The 19,384-nt window shown below is 40.2% G+C and overlaps 1 protein-coding gene across 1 annotated transcript in view; it reads left to right on the top strand.

The window, feature by feature from the left end:
• LOC128685235 (NFX1-type zinc finger-containing protein 1-like) overlaps positions 1 to 19,384 on the top strand; it is a 356,060-nt gene that overhangs the window by 58,907 nt on the left and 277,769 nt on the right. Inside the window, exon 2 of the mRNA XM_070080420.1 lies at positions 10,613 to 13,495. Coding sequence (XP_069936521.1) covers positions 10,624 to 13,495 — 2,872 coding nt within the window. The 5' untranslated portion in view covers positions 10,613 to 10,623. The remainder of the gene's footprint in view (positions 1 to 10,612; positions 13,496 to 19,384) is intronic.

Below are 19,384 nucleotides of genomic sequence, written 5' to 3'. Positions count from 1 at the left end.
CTTTAAGCAAGCATTACAATGACCTCATAGCATTACTAAATTCCTTGCATGCCAATATGTCCATCATTACGCTAACTGAAACCTGGCTAAAGCCTGATACTACAGATGTCTATGCCATTCCTGGTTACACAGCCATACACAACTGTAGGCCAGACCAACAAGGGGGTGGCACAGCTATGTACTACTCAGACCAACTAGAATGTATCACTAATACTTGCACAAGGGATGAACATGGGCAATATATAATAGCTAAATTCAAATCCAAATACCTACAAAAACCTCTCACATTGATAAACATCTACAGAGTTCCACAGTCAAACATTAGCCAATTTAGTCAAAACCTAGGAAGTATGATAACTGATGCACGCATGAACAAAGATCACTTACTACTCTCAGGTGACTTCAATATAAATCTCCTGCAAGACCAGGACCCACACGTTACTGAATTCACAAACACAATGAGTAACTGCATGTTGCTACCAACAGTAACAAAACCTACAAGAGTTACGGAGACTAGTGTTTCCCTACTTGACCACATCTGTACCAACACCATATCCCCTTTAAAATCAGCATAATTACAGATAATACCACAGACCACTACCCTACTTTCCTCATAACAACTCTTGGTAAATTACCCCAAGACACTACTAAAGTCACCTTCAGACTTCACAATGAGGCAGCCATTAACCCTTTCAGGGTCCGTCCCGTAGATCTACGGCTTTACGTTCAGGGTCCAAACCGTAGATCTACGCCATGAGCTCAGCTCACTCTGATAAACTGTGAGTGGTACATTTGGGCCTAGATATGAGAGAATACATCTATGTGGTATGTGTGCACCACATAAAACAGATCCTGCAGCACACTGTGTACAATGAGAGAAAAAAAATGAAATCATGATTTTTCGATTAAAACAGCAACTTTGCAGTGTTTTTTCGTATGTTTTTTATAGTTGTATTTGCGATTTCTTGGTCTCATTTGATAGAATGGAAGACATATTACAGAAATAGAGATGATTTTGATTGGTTTTAGCACTGGAAATGGCTTGAAACTGAGCTCAAAGTAGCAGAAATGTTAAATTTTTGCCGATATTCAAGAGTAAACAAACGACCTCACACGTCTAATACACACCAGCTGGTGGGTCTAATATACATTCACAAATATGGTGATGATATTTATACAATTATTACAGTATTGCATAACAGTAAATCTTCTATTTTTTGGTGTGAATAAAAATTCATTGTGAATAAAAAATCGAAATGGAATTTATTTGTAAAGCCTCAAAACATAACTAATGAACAGAGGAAATGTTAGTTTAGTGCCAGGAATGCCTACATTGTTCATTCTGGACCCTATTTTGAAATTGGAATATTTTGAACTTTGTGTTAAATTGGCCAAATTAACAATTTCCGATCACTTTATTTTGTAGTTGAAACAGTTGACTTGGCGATTTCTTGTGCTCAATCGATAGAATAGAAGTAATACTAGTGAAATAGCTAAGAATTTGGTTGATTGGAATAATGTAATTGGCCTAAAATGGGAGTCAAAGTCGGCAAAATCGCCGATTCGTAAATATCGCTGACACATCAAAATTCGTGAGAGCATAATTTCGTCAATTTTCCACCAAATTTCATACTTTTTGTTTTATTACCTTCAGAAAAAGATTCTCTACGATTTCATAAGAAAAAATAACAAATTTTTTTTTTGAAAATTCTTGGACACTGGTGCGTGACTCCAGATTTGGGCCTTGGACCCTGAAAGGGTTAATAACTTCACAACAGCAGTAACAAACATTGACTGGCACACTGAGCTAGAAATCTATACAGATATTGATGAATGTTTTAATAATTTTCTAAAAAAGACCCAATACCTCTATAACAAGCACTGCCCTAAAAAAACTAAACAGATGACAGCTAAGAGACTGAACAGTCCCTGGCTAACACCCAGCATTCTCAAATCCATAAATACAAAACACTGATATTTATTTATTTATTTATTTATTTATTTATTTATTTAGTAATTTAAGCATACAAACAGAGGTACAAAAAATACAGGTAAGAGCAGCATGCCAAAGCCACTTATATGCATAGCATTACTGGCTGGCTTAAAATTAACTTAAGATTAACTAAGCAATGATGAAATCAGTGATAAAACATTATTGTAAACAGATAACTATAAAGCAAAAATGAGTATTACAAAGACAGGTCATATGGTTGCTTGCATTGCTGTACATTCAGTCGAATGGAGTATTCTGTTAAGTAGTGTATTTAAAAAAATAATAAAGTTAGATTGGGTCCTAGGTTTAACATTTGTGTGATATAATTGTGAGTAACATATAGGATATACAATTTATAAGGTTCAGTTATTCAGTATTTATTTGGTTTTGAGTGAGTAAGTGATCTTTGAGAAGAGACTTGAATTTATAAACAGGTAGTGTTTCTTTTATATTTACAGGTAATGAATTCTAGATTTTAGGGCCTTTTATGTGCATTGAGTTTTTGCATAGCGTGAGATGGACACGAGGAACATCAAAGAGTGATCTGTGCCTTGTGTTATGGTCATGTGTTCTGTTGAGGTTGGCAAGGAGATGTTTGAGGGGAGGGTTAATATCAGAGTTAAGTGTTCTATGTATGTAATAGGTGCAATAATAAGTATGGATGTTTTGTATGGTGAGTAGGTTGAGTGTTTTGAATATTGGTGGAGTGTGTTGCCTGTAGTGAGAATTTGTTATCATTCTAACTGCAGCCTTTTGTTGGGTAATTAGTGGTCTGAGATGGTTAATTGTTGTTGAGCCCCATGAAAAACAGTACAGAATGGGTCACATAACCAGAGACCAAACAAAACGTTACTCGTCAATCCTAACCAGCCTGATAAGAAGGGCAAAAAAATTGTATTATGGGAACAGATTATCCAACTTACGAGGTGATATAAAAAAGTCCTGGAAAACCCTATCAGAAATTCTGGGAACAAAAAAGATATCACGAAATAGCGAAATAAAATTAGCAAAATCAGATGAACCCCAACTCCCACCAACAGAAACAGCAAACAGACTCAATGATTTCTTCTCCACTATAGGACAAAACCTTGCCAATAAAATCCCAAGCTCAGACACCCCACCAAATGACTACCTCACTGGCAACTATCCGAACACACTGTTCCTAGCTCCAACTAACCCATACGAAGTCTCCCTTATTATCAACGCACTAAAAAACAAGGCAGGAGATTTAAATACCTTACCACCCTTTATATGCAAAAAAGTGTCACAAGTGCTATCACCAATCATTGCAACACTCTTTAACAAATCCATTGAATCCTCCACCTTCTCTACAGTTCTCAAAATAGCAAGGGTCACCCCGATCCATAAAGGAGGAGACCAAACAGAGTTGAATAACTATAGGCCAATATCCAATTTACACCCTCTCTCAAAAATCTTCGAAAAATTAATTCATAAATGAATCTACTCCTACCTCATCTCCCAAAACATACTCAACCCCTGCCAATTTGGATTCAGGCCTAATAAAAATACTAATGATGCTATTATACACATGCTAGAACATATATACACTGCAATAGAGAAAAAAGAAGTCCCACTGGGGATCTTCATTGACTTACGGAAAGTTTTTGATACAGTTGACCATGACTTGCTCCACGTAAAATTGTCACACTATGGTATAAGAGGGCACTACCTCAAGTCATACCTCAGCAACAGAAGCCAATATGTGTATGCAAATGGGGCAAGCTCTTCCACACAACCAATTACAGTTGGTGTCCCACAGGGAAGTGTCCTTGGCCCTCTTCTCTTTCTCCTATACATAAATGACCTACCAAATGCTTCGCAATTACTCAAACCCACACTATTTGCAGATGACACTACATACGTCTTCTCTCACCCGAGCCCAGTCACGCTAGCCAATACTGTAAATACCGAATTACAGAAAATATCTACCTGGATGAGGACTAACAAACTTACACTAAACATTGACAAAACCTACTTCATTCAGTTTGGTAACAGAGCTACAGATGTCCCTCTTAACATAATGATAAACGGATCACCTATCACAAAGCTAACAGAGGGAAAATTCTTAGGAATCCACCTTGATAACAGACTCAAATTTCATACACATATACAACAAATTTCTAAGAAAATTTCCAAGACTGTAGGCATACTATCGAAGATACGGTACTATGCTCCACAGTCAGCCCTCCTGGCTCTATATCACTCTCTTATTTACCCCTATCTCACCTATGGAATTTGTGCATGGGGCTCAACAACAATTAACCATCTCAGACCACTAATTACCCAACAAAAGGCTGCAGTTAGAATGATAACAAATTCTCACTACAGGCAGCACACTCCACCAATATTCAAAACACTCAACCTACTCACCATACAAAACATCCATTCTTATCATTGCACCTGTTACATACATAGAACACTTAACTCTGATATTAACCCTCCCCTCAAACATCTCCTTGCCAACCTCAACAGAACACATGACCATAACACAAGGCACAGATCACTCTTTGATGTTCCTCGTGTCCATCTCACACTATGCAAAAACTCAATACACATAAAAGGCCCTAAAATCTGGAATTCATTACCTGTAAATATTAAAGAAACACTACCTGTTTATAAATTCAAGTCTCTTCTCAAAGATCACTTACTCACCCAAAACCAAATAAATACTGAATAACTGAACCTTATAAAATGTATATTTTAAATGTTTCTCACAATTATATCACAAATGTTAAACCTAAAACCCAATCTAACAGAATACTCCATTCGACTGAATGTACAACAATGCATGCAACCATATAACCTGTCTTTGTAATACTCATTTGTGCTTTATAGTTATCTGTTTACAATAATGTCTTATCACTGATTTCATCATTGCTTAGTTAATCTTAAGTTTATTTTAAGCCAGCCCATAATGCTATGCATATAAGTGGCTTTGGCATGCTGCTCTTACCTGTGTTTTTTTGTACCTCTGTATGTATGCTCAAATTACTAAATAAATAAATAAATAAATAAAACCAAGCAGATCACAGCAAAGAGACTAAACAGCCCATTGCTAACAAATAGTATCCTTAAATCCATTGATAAAAAGCACCAATATGAAAAACTGTTCAGATTAGGCCTGATTACTAAAGAATTGGCTAGACAGTACTCATAAAACTAATATGAAAAGCAAAGCAAATATATTACAAAAATAGCTTAATTGAAATAAAATATGAAATGGATATGAAAAGGACCTGGCAAACCCTCTCCAAAATTTTGGGCTCTAGAAAACTGTCTAGAAACAGAGAGATAAACGTAACTAAACCAGATGAACCTCATATACAGCCTGTAGACACGGCCAACAAATTTAACCCTTTGACTGTCGCAGGCCCCTTTCTGAAACTGTCATTCTGTGTCGAAAAATTTTTGGAAAAAAAAAAATTATTTTTATGAAATGATAGGGAATATTTTCTCGATGGTAATGACACCAAAAGTACGAAATTTGATCGAAAACATGGCATACTGTTATCCTTCCCCATCACACACAAGTTACTCTTGACGACACTGTTTTTCTTGAACACTTTGGGATTTTCAGAGTGATGCAACAGTAAAGGCTTCACTTTGAAATCTCTACTAGCATTACTTCAGAGCAAAAGAGTAAGCCTGTGTTTCATAGGCTTGTGTCCTGGCGGTGCCTTTTCCTCCTGCATGATGTAGGTCCTCTTTGGCATTTTCTTCCAAAAGAGGCTTGTTTCGTCACAATTGAACACTTGTTGGGGGAGGAATTTTTCAGCCTCTACATAGTCCTTGAATTCATGCACATATTTTTCAGCCACATATTTGTTAGAACTGGCAGCCTCGCCATGCCTTACCACACTGTGTATGCCACTACGCTTCTTAAATCTCTCAAACCAGCCTTTGCTGGCTTTAAATCCACTAACATCAGCACTTGTTGCAGACATTTTCTTTACAAGATCATCATGCAACTGCCTTGCCTTTTCACAAATTATCGACTGCATAACACTATCGCAAGGATTTGCGATCTCATTTTGTGAGCATATTTACCCCTTTCGCAACAACAGCTTCCTTGATTTCCTTTTTCTTGGCCATGATGGAAGCGATGGTTGTATGGGGTTTCCCATACATCCTGGCAAGCTCTGCCACGTGCACTCCACTTTCTTATGTTGCAATGATGTTTTTCTTGAATTCTATTGTGTTTCTCACCTTCTTTACCACAGGGCTGGCACTAGGAGCTTTCTTTGGGCCCATGATGGCTTGTTTAGCAGTTGCAAGCACTAAAACGAATGGAATGTTACGAAATGTATTGCATGAATGAGTGGGATCATGCTCACTCGCTGATAAACAATGGCACACTGTGAATAGTGTGTGGGGCCGCTCGGGCCGCTCGTATACGTTTGGGACGAATGACTACGTATTTGCGAGTCAACCGATGATTTGCAAGTAAATACACCTACCATCCGACTTACGACTGAGTTCGGTTCCGAGAAACCGGTCGTAAGTCGAAATGGACGTAAGTCGAACTTGACTACTGAATATCAACATCACATTTTTGTAATGACTTTATTTTATTGTTTTATTTTGGTATTTCATGTTTTACTTTACTTTTTATGCTGTTAGTACTGTATTTTATACTGTAAGGTTTAGGATAAACACTGTGTACAACACAAATAGTTGTTTATTTCCCAGAAATTTGGCAAAAAAAACATGGTCGTAAGCCGAGTGGTTGTAAGTCGAGCAGGTCGTAAGTCGGATGGTAGGTATATTTTGACGAAAGAAGTTATGACTTGTGAAAATTACGAATTCCGATTCATCACATTACTCTATTTTTCAATATTAGGAACAGTAATTTCATACTTAAATGTCATATTAAATTATTAGTATTAGTTGGAGCTTCAGTCATTTCTTATCTTACCAGTCTAAATAAATTGACAGAAACTGTTGAGGATCTTGCCAGACTCTAAAAAGTTTAACACAATACTTAAGTGAATCCTAGCACCTCTACATTACCTGGAGTTTACCTGGAGAGAGTTCCGGGGGTCAACGCCCCCGCGGCCCGGTCTGTGACCAGGCCTCCTTAGGTCAGTGTCCCAGGATGCGACCCACACCAGTCGACTAACACCCAGGTACCCATTTTACTGATGGGGAACATAGACAACAGGTGGAAAGAAACACGTCCAATGTTTCTACTCTTGCATAGTTATATCCCAATATTATATAAGCCTATGTTTAATATTATGCACCTTTTCTTCTTAAGTTTATTTAGGTACAGTTACACAAATTATCATATCTAAGTAATGTGTGTAAATTACCCACCAGGATAACCCCGAAAAAAGTCAATGACTTATTTCCATTGGGGGTCCTTGGTATATTGACTAATTAGTCTCTGATGTGCTGTTCCTACCTATAGTCTTGAAAATCAACCTTATCAGTACAGATAAAAGGACCAAAACTACTGAATAACTTACTAGATTCATTGATTTAGAATTCTGTTTGTATGTATAGTAATTTTAAAATTAGTTTAACTTTTAATTTGACCTGACTACATTTTACTAACATAGAAACATGGAACATTACATACTGGTAGTTTTACTCCTGGTCAAATTTGCTTAAAATGTTGTTCATTCAGTGGATTTAAAAAAAAAATTGTTTATGATGTTTTAAAAAAAAAATTTTTCTTGTTTTTTTATGTCAAGAAGAATATTCTACAGGTCACAAACATGCAATTTTTGTCCTGAACTGTTTATAATTTCTCGACTTATTGTTGCATGTTCTTTTCTAAAAGACCTTTGTAATATCTGTTGCTATGAATGATAAGAACATAAGAATGGAGGGACACTGCAGAAGGCCTACTGGCCCATACAAGGCAGGTCCTTATCAAAACCACCTCTACCCAAAGCTACCCAAGAATTTACTCTCGTACCCAATGACACCAATCAAACCCAGCCCCTCCCACTCACATATTTGTCCACTCTCTTTTTAACCCATAAACAGTGTGTTATAGGATGAAAATAAAAAAAATTAGGGTCAGTACTTACTGAGATATGAGGCTGCAAAGTTGGCACTTAATGCTCACCTGACAGCAACATAGTCCTGCCGCTTGCAGAAGTGTTGCCGATATACTATTTTTCTCATTTTTATATTAAAAATTATATAAAATATGTTCTAATAATTACAATTTATTGTAGTTCTTGTCATTTCATAACCAATCTGTTCTGACATTAATATTAGGTACTGAAATTGTACTCAAATTGTCACAAACACATTGACAGGTGGACATTTACACCTGCCTTGGTCATTTACTATTGTCTAAGAATATATGCAAAGTATTTATAGGTCCCAGCAATGTTTTGGATACACGGGAGTATAGAAGAAGAAGAAGTAGGAAGAAATTCCCTTGAAGCAATGTGTAAGACAAGTGTTCAGTGACAAGCATCCTGGAGGGTAGTGATGAGATCAGATATGAGATGATATTTGTTGAGCTCCAGTGAGGGTGCAGAGATGAGATAGTGCAGAGATAAGAGAAGATAAGCTATGACATTTGATGAGTGCCAGCGAGGGTGCAGAGATAAGGGATGACAATTGATGAGCTCTATCTCTGATTATCTGTCTCTGTCTTATATCTCTGTCTGCTTGCCTCTTTCTGTCTCTCTGCTTGTCTCTCTGTCTGTCTCAGAGAGAGCCACTGTGAACCAACAGGTATTCTTGTGCATTATATCTACAAGCACAGTATTGCACTTCATATTTTTTAGGTTATCCTTGGTAATTTACACTATGTATGATTGTATTTGTGTGTACCTGTGAGACAGAGGCAGATAGCCAGAGACAGAGGCAGACAAATGGACAGAGACAGAGACAGACAGATAGAGACAGAGACAGAGAGACAGATAGAGACAGATAGACAGAGACAGATAGACAGACTCTAAACTTGGAGTTAACATCACTTTCCTCTTAAAAGGGGAGTGTTAATATGACATTACGTCAGTGAATCCTTGGTGTTTGCCCCACTGTTTGCTCTAGCTGGAGCTCAATATAACTGGCACTCCCACAAGGTACTAAGTGGTCCCAGATTTTTTTAATATGGTGCACACCAAGTGTTAAGACCCATTCTATGCTGACCAGGCATCTTAGGCCAATTGTGCCAAATTTGGAGGCAAGAAAATTTAGACGTATATTTACGTTTTGGGCGCTAGTGGTAAGAATGTATATATACATGTACATTTGGATTTGGACCGTTTGCGGGTTAAAGCTACCCAAGGTCCTAGCCTTGATCACCCTACTCGGAAGAGTGTTCCATGCATCCACAACTCTGTTAGAAAACCAGTACTTACTTATGTCCTTTCTAAATCTAAATTTATCCAACTTAAATCCATTATTTCTTTATTAATATCTCCTTTGTTTATGCCCGTCATCCACTTATACACTTCGATGATATATCCCCTCATTCTACGTCTCCCCAGAGAGTGGAGATTTAAGACTTTAAGTCTATCTTCATATGGGAGATCCTTATACAGTAAATAATTTCATTCTTCTCTGTATGTTCTCTAATGAGTCTATATCCATCCTGTAGTAAGGAGACCAAAAGTAAGTGGCATAATCTAAATGAGGCCTCACTAGTGATGTATAGAGCTGTAAAATAACTTTTGGACTTCTGTTACTTATACTGCTTGAGATAAATCCTAATAATCTGTTAACCTTGTTGCACACACTTAGACACTGCTGTCTTGGCTTTAGATTTCTGCTTACCATGACTCCCAAGTCACTCACATTCTGTATGATCAAGCTCTACTTCACCTAGTTTATAGCTTCAAGGGTTATTTTCATTACCAAGGACAAGTACCTTACACTTATCCACATTGAACTTCATCAGCCATTTTCAGACCAATCTGTCATTTTTCAGATCTTTACCTTTACTTTTTATTAAAAATCTTGCAGAAAATTTAAGTGAAATCAGTAGTTTTTGGCAGTATTGCACCCAACTACTGTACTACATACTATACTGATAATATAAAGAGCAAAAGACAATACCATGACTAGAACAATACACAAATAACCCACACAAAGGAGAAAGAAACTTATGATGATGTTTTGGCCTGACCTGGACATTTAACCCATAAACGGTCCAGGCAGATCTACGTTCACATGTGTAGTGCTCCAAAAGTAGATCTGCGTTTTTTTTACATATTTTCAAATATAACAAAAAAAAAAAGTAGATCAAAGTTTTTTACACATTTTCAGATGTAAAAAAATAAAAAATTATTTTTTTTACATACTTTCAAATGTTGAAAAAACGTATATATACATTTGGACCATTTACGGGTTAACTAGACACACACTAACACATGAAGGTAAGGGAGCCGGTGTACAAGAGGAGGAGGAGGAGGGATGGGACAAAGAGAGGAGGAAAAAAGAAAGAAGTGGAGATAGTAGTGGTAGAGGTAATGCTGGTAGTGGAAATATCTCTCTCCCATGTGTTGTTATTTGTGTATACTGATAATATGCTTGATTTGACAAGTGCCACATCATCTCTATTATTACTTGTCACAGATTTTGAGTACTACAAAGATTTTAGTAATATTGTAATCCATTTATTTTCAGAGTTGAATATAATGGACACATCACAACTTGCCACCAGTGCCAGACACTGTGAAGAGGAGGAGGAGGATGATGATGATAAAATTGAAGATGAATGCCTCTTTAGGGGAAGCTTTGGTAAAAAAGATGCATCAAGATGGGCTTCCAGTTCCATACATTATGGAGATTACCATACCAGCCATGAAGACAAGAACAGAAATGACAGAAGTGGTTGGGGCCAAAGAAGAGGCAGAGGTAATGATTTTGGAATGAGAAGAGGTGGTAAAGAGGTTGGATTAGATCACAGGAGAAAGAGAGACTACCCCATAAGTTTCAGGGAACTGGAAAGGCTATTACAAGTACCGTCTGATGTAGTGGTCACAGAACTGTTAAGGAAAGGGTCGGGCTATCATCAACTTTTTGAAGAGGATAATGTAAAAGATAAGTTTATACTTTTGATAAAAGTTCTCTCTCATGCATCTTCTACTCAATCAAACAAAGAAAATTTATGTGACCTCTTCAACAAAACTTTTGAAACAAAGTTCATAGACAAATTGTGCAATTTTGTATTTTCTATTAAGAGACTATATTTAAACAATGCAAAACAATTGTTCACTAAGTTGCTAGTAATTTTGGAAGCATATGCAAATGCAATGCCAACTAATGCCATTGACAAGTTGCCCAGTTTATTAGATGCTTGCATTGCAGTTTTGACACCATTGAAGGAAAAGAATTTGATAAGTGAAATACTTTTCAAACAATATGAAGACCTACAAGAAATGCTGACAGAAGCCTCTAAACAGTGGGAACAAGAAAAAAAGCTTGATGCTGAAGAAAGGAGAAGACAGAAGTATGAAATGGACCACATGGAACCACCTGATGATTTTAAGGAATATTCAGTACTTCCCACACCTGGAGATTTATCAGCAGTTGAACGACCATTTCTTCGCAAGAACATAATAAAGGGAAAATATAATGATCCTGATCACTACTTAGACGTTCAGTTTCGACTTCTACGTGAAGATTTTGTAAGACCTTTGAGGAAAGGAATTCAGGATTTCAAGAGTGAAAGAGGCAATAAAATTAGGGATGTAAGAATTTACCAAGGTGTTACTGTTGTAGGATCTCACATTAAGAATCTTGCAATAATTCATCATGTTCAGTTGAGTATGTTATATGGAGTCAAATTTGAGAATTCCAAGCGCTTGTTGTATGGTAATCTTCTGTGTTTCAGCAGTGATGGCTTCAGAACCTTGCTTCTTGCCTCAGTTGCTGAAAGAGATCAGGAATTGTTAAAAAAGGGGATTATTGGTGTTCAGTTTGAGTCTGATATTGAGATGTTTGACATGTCCAGTAAATTCTTGATGGTTGAGTCAAGGGCCTATTTTATGCCTTATAAACATGTCTTAATGGCTCTGAAAAATATGTCTGGAACATCTTTTCCTTTGGCACCTTACATTGTTTATGTTGAACCAAACATTAAATCTCCACTCTATTTAGATGATGGAGAAATATATGATTTAAGAGTCATTAGAAATATGAAAATGATGAAAAAATCTGAGGCATATAATACACTGTTTGACATTGAAATAGATACTGAGGAACCTGAAGATAGTCAGTGGATGCACCTGAAAGAAGTGAATGTTAAAGAGGATCTCAGAGCATGGCCATCTGAAAATGATTTGGGTCTTGACAGTTCACAACGTAGAGCTCTTCGTAGCGGCTTGACACGTCAGCTAGCAATCATCCAAGGTCCTCCTGGTACCGGTAAGACTTTCATAGGTCTCAAGATCACACAGATCTTGTTGCACAATAGTCAGGTTTGGAAAAATATGGATCATCCAACACCCATTTTGGTTGTGTGTTTCACCAACCATGCACTGGATCAGTTTTTGGAGGGAATGAATTCTTTTACAAGTAACATTCTTAGAATTGGTTCTAGATCCAAAAGTGTGAATATAAATCGCTTTCAAGTAAACTCATTAGTCCATACACTTCAAGAGCAAAGTGGTGTTCCAAGGTCCATCCGAGACAGGACTTTTGAGTTACGGAACCAGATAGTATCACTTGAAAGTAAAATAACTTTTATGAGAAAGATGATAAAGAGTCATAAATCAAATGAAGGGATACTGTCCTTTGACCTGTTTATATCTGAAGGTATTATACCACCACATTTGGTAGAACAATTGAAAGTAGTTTCAAATGATAAGTTCACAGGGTGGTTGCTCTGTAACATTCAACAAGATAATCAAGAATATCATCTCCAGCTTCAGTTAGCAGAATCTCAAGCTAAAACTACTTCCTTGATGCAGGAAAAAAATGTGGAAAAGGAGGATGAATCAGGTAATGAGGGAGATGATCACTGGAAAGATGTCCAGGATCTGTGTGCTATTGAAGAGCAAGATAGACTGGTTGTAGAAGAAGGTTGGAATCACAATTATGACTTAAAATATAATATTGAGTACATGGACTATGAAACAACAAATGATAGGCTTTCTGAGAAGTTAAAAATAGCAATGAATGCTTATGAGAAAGCAGCAGATTCAGATAATAAGCTAAGATGTACAATTGTTGCTGGTCAGATGGAAGCATTAAAAATTGGTCTTACATTATTTGGAGACCCCAGAGAATTACATCAATTAGAAAAGGAACAGCAACTTAATTTATGGAGTCTTAGCATTGAAAAGAGGTGGTACCTATATAATTATTGGTCAGAGAAGTTCATCACCAAAATAAATGATAAAATTAAAATTTTGGAATCAAATTACCAAAAGATTTCACGGACCCTGCAAGAAACCCGGAACCAGGAGTATTTGTATGCCATGCGTCATGCCTCAGTGGTGGGCATGACAACTACAGGAGCAGCTCAGTACAATACTGTTTTGAAAGACTTGGCTCCTGCTATTGGTGAGTTGTAAGCTTTAATATTTGTGTATTAATGCCTTAGACAGGTACAATACAGTATTCATTTGTAATACAAAAATAGCTTGCATATAGGAGAAGCTCATGACAATGTTTTGGTACATCCTGGACCGGACTTGTAAATGGTCCAAGTTGTACCGAAACATTGCCATAATCTTCTCTGTCTCCTGTGTGCGTGCTGTTTGTGTATTGTTCCAGTGACAATATTGTGCCATTCTGTGTTTTGTTCACATATAATCAAGGGCTTGACAGTCCAGCTATGGGCAGGCTTTTTTATTTTTAATTTTTTTCTTATAGGTTTACATATAGTGCATGCAGACTATAATTATGGAAAAATGCATAAAAAAGTAATAACCCATTGTGGTTTGCATGGTGTCTTGTTGTACCGTACCAGTACTCTGAATCCCAGTACTGTACCAGTACTCTGAATGCCAGTACTGTACCAGTACTCTGAATCCCAGGACTGTACCAGTACTCTGAATGCCAATACTGTACCAGTACTGTGAATCTCAGTACTGTACCAGTACTCTGAATCCCAGTACTGTATAAGTACTCTGAATCCTAGTACTGTGCCATTACTCTGCTTGAATCCCAGTACTGTACCAGTACTCTGCTTGAATCCCAGTACTGTACCAGTACTCTGCTTGAATCCTAGTACTGCACCAGTTCTCTGAATCTCAGTACTGTACCAGTACTCTGAATCTTAGTACTGTACCATTACTCTGAATCTCAATACTGTACCAGTACTCTGAATTCTAGTACTTAACCAGTACTCTGAATCCTAGTACTGTGCCAGTACTCTGAATCCTAGTAATGTACCAGTACTCTGCTTGAATCCCAGTACTGTACCAGTACTCTGATTGAGTCCCAGTACTGTACCAGTACTCTGCTTGAGTCCCAGTACTGTACCAGTACTCTCATTGAATCCTAGTACTGTACCAGTACTCTGCTTGAGTTCCAGAACTGTACCAGTACTCTGCTTGAGTCCCAGTACTGTACCAGTACTCTGCTTGAGTCCCAGTACTGTACAAGTACTATGCTTGAGTCCCAGTACTGTACCAGTACTCTGCTTCAGTCCCAGTACTGTACAAGTACTCTGCTTGAGTCCCAGTACTGTACCAGTACTCTGCTTGAGTCCCAGTACTGTTCCAGTACTCTGCTTGAATCCCAGTACTGTACCAGTACTCTGCTTGAGTCCCAGTACTGTACCAGTACTCTGCTTGAGTCCCAGTACTGTACCAGTACTCTGCTTTAGTCCCAGTACTGTACCAGTACTCTGCTTGAGTCCCAGTACTGTACCAATACTCTGCTTGAGTCCCAGTACTGAAACAGTACTCTGCTTGAGTCCCAGTACTGTACCAGTACTCTGCTTGAGTCCCAGTACTCTACTTGAGTCCCAGTACTGTACCAGTACTCTGAGTCCCAGTACTGTACCAGTACTCTGCTTGAGTCCCAGTATTGTACCAGTACTCTGCTTGAGTCCCAGTACTGTACAAGTACTCTACTTGAGTCCCAGTACTGTACCAGTACTCTGCTTGAGTCCCAGTACTGTACCAGTACTCTGCTTGAGTCCCAGTACTGTACCAGTACTCTACTTGAGTCCCAGTACTGTACCAGTACTCTACTTGAGTCCCAGTACTGTATCAGTATTCTGAGTCCCAGTACTGTACCAGTACTCTGAGTCCCAGTACTGTACCAGCACTCTGCTTGAGTCCCAGTACTGTACCAGTACTCTGAGTCCCAGTACTGTACCAGTACTCTGCTTAAGTCCCAGTACTGTACCAGTACTCTGCTTAAGTCCCAGTACTGTACCAGTACTCTGCTTGAGTCCCAGTACTGTACCAGTACTTGGCATGAGTCCCAGTACTGTACCAGTACTCTGCTTGAGTCTCAGTACTGTACCAGTACTCTGCTTGAGTCCCAGTACTGTACCAGTACTCTGAGTCCCAGTACTGTACCAGTACTCTGCTTGAGTCCCAGTACTGTACCAGTACTCTGCTTGAGTCCCAGTACTGTGCCAGTACTCTGCTTCAGTCCCAGTACTGTACCAGTACTCTGCTGGAGTCCCAGTACTGTACCAGTACTCTGCTTGAGTCGCAGTGCTGTACCAGTACTCAGAGTCCCAGTACTGTACCAGTACTCTGAGTCCCAGTACTGTACCAGTACTCTGCTTGAGTCCCAGTACTGTACCAGTACTCTGCTGGAGTCCCAGTACTGTACCAGTACTCTGCTGGAGTCCCAGTACTGTACCAGTACTCTGCTTGAGTCCCAGTACTGTACCAGTACTCTGCTTGAGTCGCAGTGCTGTACCAGTACTCTGCTTGAGTCCCAGTACTGTACCAGTACTCTGCTTGAGTCCCAGTACTGTACCAGTACTCTGCTTGAGTCCCAGTACTTTACCAGTACTCTGGTTGAGTCCCAGTACTGTACCAGTACTCTGCTGGAGACCCAGTACTGTACCAGTACTCTGCTGGAGTCCCAGTACTGTACCAGTACTCTGCTTGAGTCCCAGTACTGCACCAGTACTCTGCTTGAGCCCAGTACTGTACCGGTACTGAGTCCCAGTACTGTACCAGTATTCTGAGTCCCAGTACTGTACCAGTACTCTGCTTGAGTCCAAGTACTGTACCAGTACTCTGCTTGAGTCCCAGTACTGTACCAGTACTCTGAGTCGCAGTACTGTACCAGTACTCTGCTTGAGTCCCATTACTGTACCAGTACTCTGAGTCCCAGTACTGTACCAGTACTCTGAGTCCCAGTAATGTACCAGTACTCTGCTTGAGTTCCAGTACTGTACCAGTACTCTGAGTCCCAGTACTGTACCAGTACTGAGTCCCAGTACTGTACCAGTACTCTGCTTGAGTCCCATTAGTGTACCAGTACTCTGAGTTCCAGTACTGTACCAGTACTCTGAGTCCCAGTACTGAACCAGTACTCTGAGTCCCAGTACTGTACAAGTACTCTGCTTGAGTCCCAGTTCTGTTCCAGTACTCTGTTTGAGTCCCAGTACTGTACCAGTACTCTGCTTGAGTCCCAGTACTGTACCAGTACTCTGCTTGAGTCCCAGTACTGTACCAGTACTCTGCTTGAGTCCCAGTACTGTACCAGTACTCTGCTTGAGTCCCAGTACTGTACCAGTACTCTGCTTGAGTCCCAGTACTGTACCAGTACTCTGCTTGACTCCCAGTACTGTACCAGTACTCTGCTTGAGTCCCAGTACTGTACCAGTACTGTGCTTGAGTTCCAGTACTGTACCAGTACTCTGCTTGAGTCCCAGTACTGTACCAGTACTCTGCTTGAGTGCCAGTACTGTACCAGTACTCTGCTTGAGTTCCAGTACTGTACCAGTACTCTGCTTGAGTCCCAGTACTGTACCAGTACTCTGCTTGAGTCCCAGTACTGTACCAATACTCTGCTTGAGTCCCAGTCCTGTACCAGTACTCTGCTGGAGTCCCAGTACTGTACCAGTACTCTGCTTGAATCCCAGTACTGTACCAGTACTCTGCTTGAGTCCCAATACTGTACCAGTACTCTGCTTGAATCTCAGTACTGTTCCAGTACTCTGCTTGAGTCCCAGTACTGTTCCAGTACTCTGCTTGAGTCCCAGTACTGTACCAGTACTCTGAGCCCCAGTACTGTACCAGTACTCTGAGTTCCAGTACTGTACCAGTACTCTGAATCCCAGTACTGTACCAGTACTCTAAGTCCCAGTACTGTACCAGTACTCTGCTTGAGTCCCAGTACTGTACCAGTACTCTGCTTGAGTCCCAGTTCTGTTCCAGTACTCTGCTTGAGTCCCAGTACTCTACCAGTACTCTGCTTGAGTCCCAGTACTCTACCAGTACTCTGCTTGAGTCCCAGTACTGTACCAGTACTCTGCTTGAGTCCCAGTACTGTACCAGTACTCTGCTGGAGTCCCAGTACTGTATCAGTACTCTGCTTGAGTCCCAGTACTATACCAGTACTATGCTTGAGTCCCAGTACTGTACCAGTACTCTGCTTGAGTCCGAGTACTGTACCAGTACTCTGCTTGAGTCCCAGTACTGTACCAGTACTCTGAGTCCCAGTACTGTACCAGTACTCTGCTTGAGTCCCAGTACTGTACCAGTACTCTGCTTGAGTCCCAGTACTGTACCAGTTCTCTGCTTGAGTCCCAGTACTATACCAGTACTCTGCTTGAGTCCCAGTACTGTACCAGTACTCTGCTTGAGTCCCAGTACTGTACCAGTAATCTGCTTGAGTCCCAGTACTGTACCAGTACTCTGCTTGAGTCCCAATACTGTACCAGTACTCTGCTTGAGTTCCAGTACTGTACCAGCACTCTGCTTGAGTCTCAGTACTGTACCAGTACTCTGCTTGAGTCCCAGTACTGTACCAGTACTCTGCTTGAGTTCCAGTACTGTACCAGTACTCTGCTTGAGTCCGAGTACTGTACGAGTACTCAGCTTGAGTCCCAGTACTGTACCAATACTCTGCTTGAGTCCCAGTACTGTACCAGTACTCTGCTTGAGTCCCAGTACTGTACCAATACTCTGCTTGAGTCCCAGTACTGTACCAGTACTCTGCTTGAGTTCCAGTACTGTACCAGTACTCTGCTTGAGTCCCAGTACTGTACCAGTACTCTGCTTGAGTCCCAGTACTGTACCAGTACTCTGCTTGAGTCTCAGTCCTGTACCAGTACTCTGCTGGAGTCCCAGTACTGTACCAGTACTCTGCTTGAATCCCAGTACTGTACCAGTACTCTGCTTGAGTCCCAATACTGTACCAGTACTCTGCTTGAATGTCAGTACTGTTCCAGTACTCTGCTTGAGTCCCAGTACTGGTCCAGTATTCTGCTTGAGTCCCAGTACTGTACCAGTACTCTGAATCCCAGTACTGCACCAGTACTCTGAATCCCAGTACTGTACCAGTACTGAGTCCCAGTACTGTACCAGTACTCTGCTTGAGTCCCAGTTCTGTTCCAGTACTCTGCTTGAGTCCCAGTACTGTACCAGTACTCTGCTTGAGTCCCAGTTCTGTTCCAATACTCTGCTTGAGTCCCAGTACTGTACCAGTACTCTGCTTGAGTCCCAGTACTGTACCAGTAATGTGCTTGAGTCCCAGTACTGTACCAGTACTCTGCTTGAGTCCCAGTACTGTATCAGCACTCTGCTTGAGTCCCAGTACTGTACCAGTACTCTGCTTGAGTCCCAGTACTGTACCAGTACTCTGCTTGAGTCCCAGTACTGTACCAGTACTCTGCTTGAGTCCCAGTACTGTACCAGTACTCTGCTTGAGTCCCAGTCCTGTACCAGTACTCTGCTGGAGTCCCAGTACTGTACCAGTACTCTCCTTGAATCCCAGTACTGTACCAGTACTCTGCTTCTGTCCCAATACTGTACCAGTACTCTGCTCGAATCTCAGTACTGTTCCAGTACTCTGCTTGAGTCCCAGTACTGTTCCAGTACTCTGCTTGAGTCCCAGTACTGTACCAGTACTGAGTCCCAGTACTGTACCAGTACTCTGAATCCCAGTACTGTACCAGTACTCTGAATCCCAGTACTGTACCAGTACTGAGTCCCAGTACTCTACCAGTGCTCTGCTTGAGTCCCAGTACTGTTCCAGTACTCTGCTTGAGTCCCAGTACTGTACCAGTACTCTGAATCCCAGTACTGTATCCGTACTCTGAATCCCAGTACTGTACCAGTACTGAGTCCCAGTACTCTACCAGTGCTCTGCTTGAGTCCCAGTACTGTTCCAGTACTCTGCTTGAGTCCCAGTACTGTACCAGTACTCTGCTTGAGTCCCATTACTGTACCAGTACTCTGCTTGAGTCCCAGTTCTGTTCCAGTACTCTGCTTGAGTCCCAGTACTGTACCAGTACTCTGCTTGAGT

This window comes from Cherax quadricarinatus, chromosome 1 (genome assembly GCF_038502225.1).
Source record: "Cherax quadricarinatus isolate ZL_2023a chromosome 1, ASM3850222v1, whole genome shotgun sequence".
Classification (NCBI taxonomy): domain Eukaryota; kingdom Metazoa; phylum Arthropoda; class Malacostraca; order Decapoda; family Parastacidae; genus Cherax; species Cherax quadricarinatus.
The sequence above is the reverse complement of the archived record's forward strand: the minus strand, read 5'-3'. Positions and strand labels throughout refer to the sequence as shown.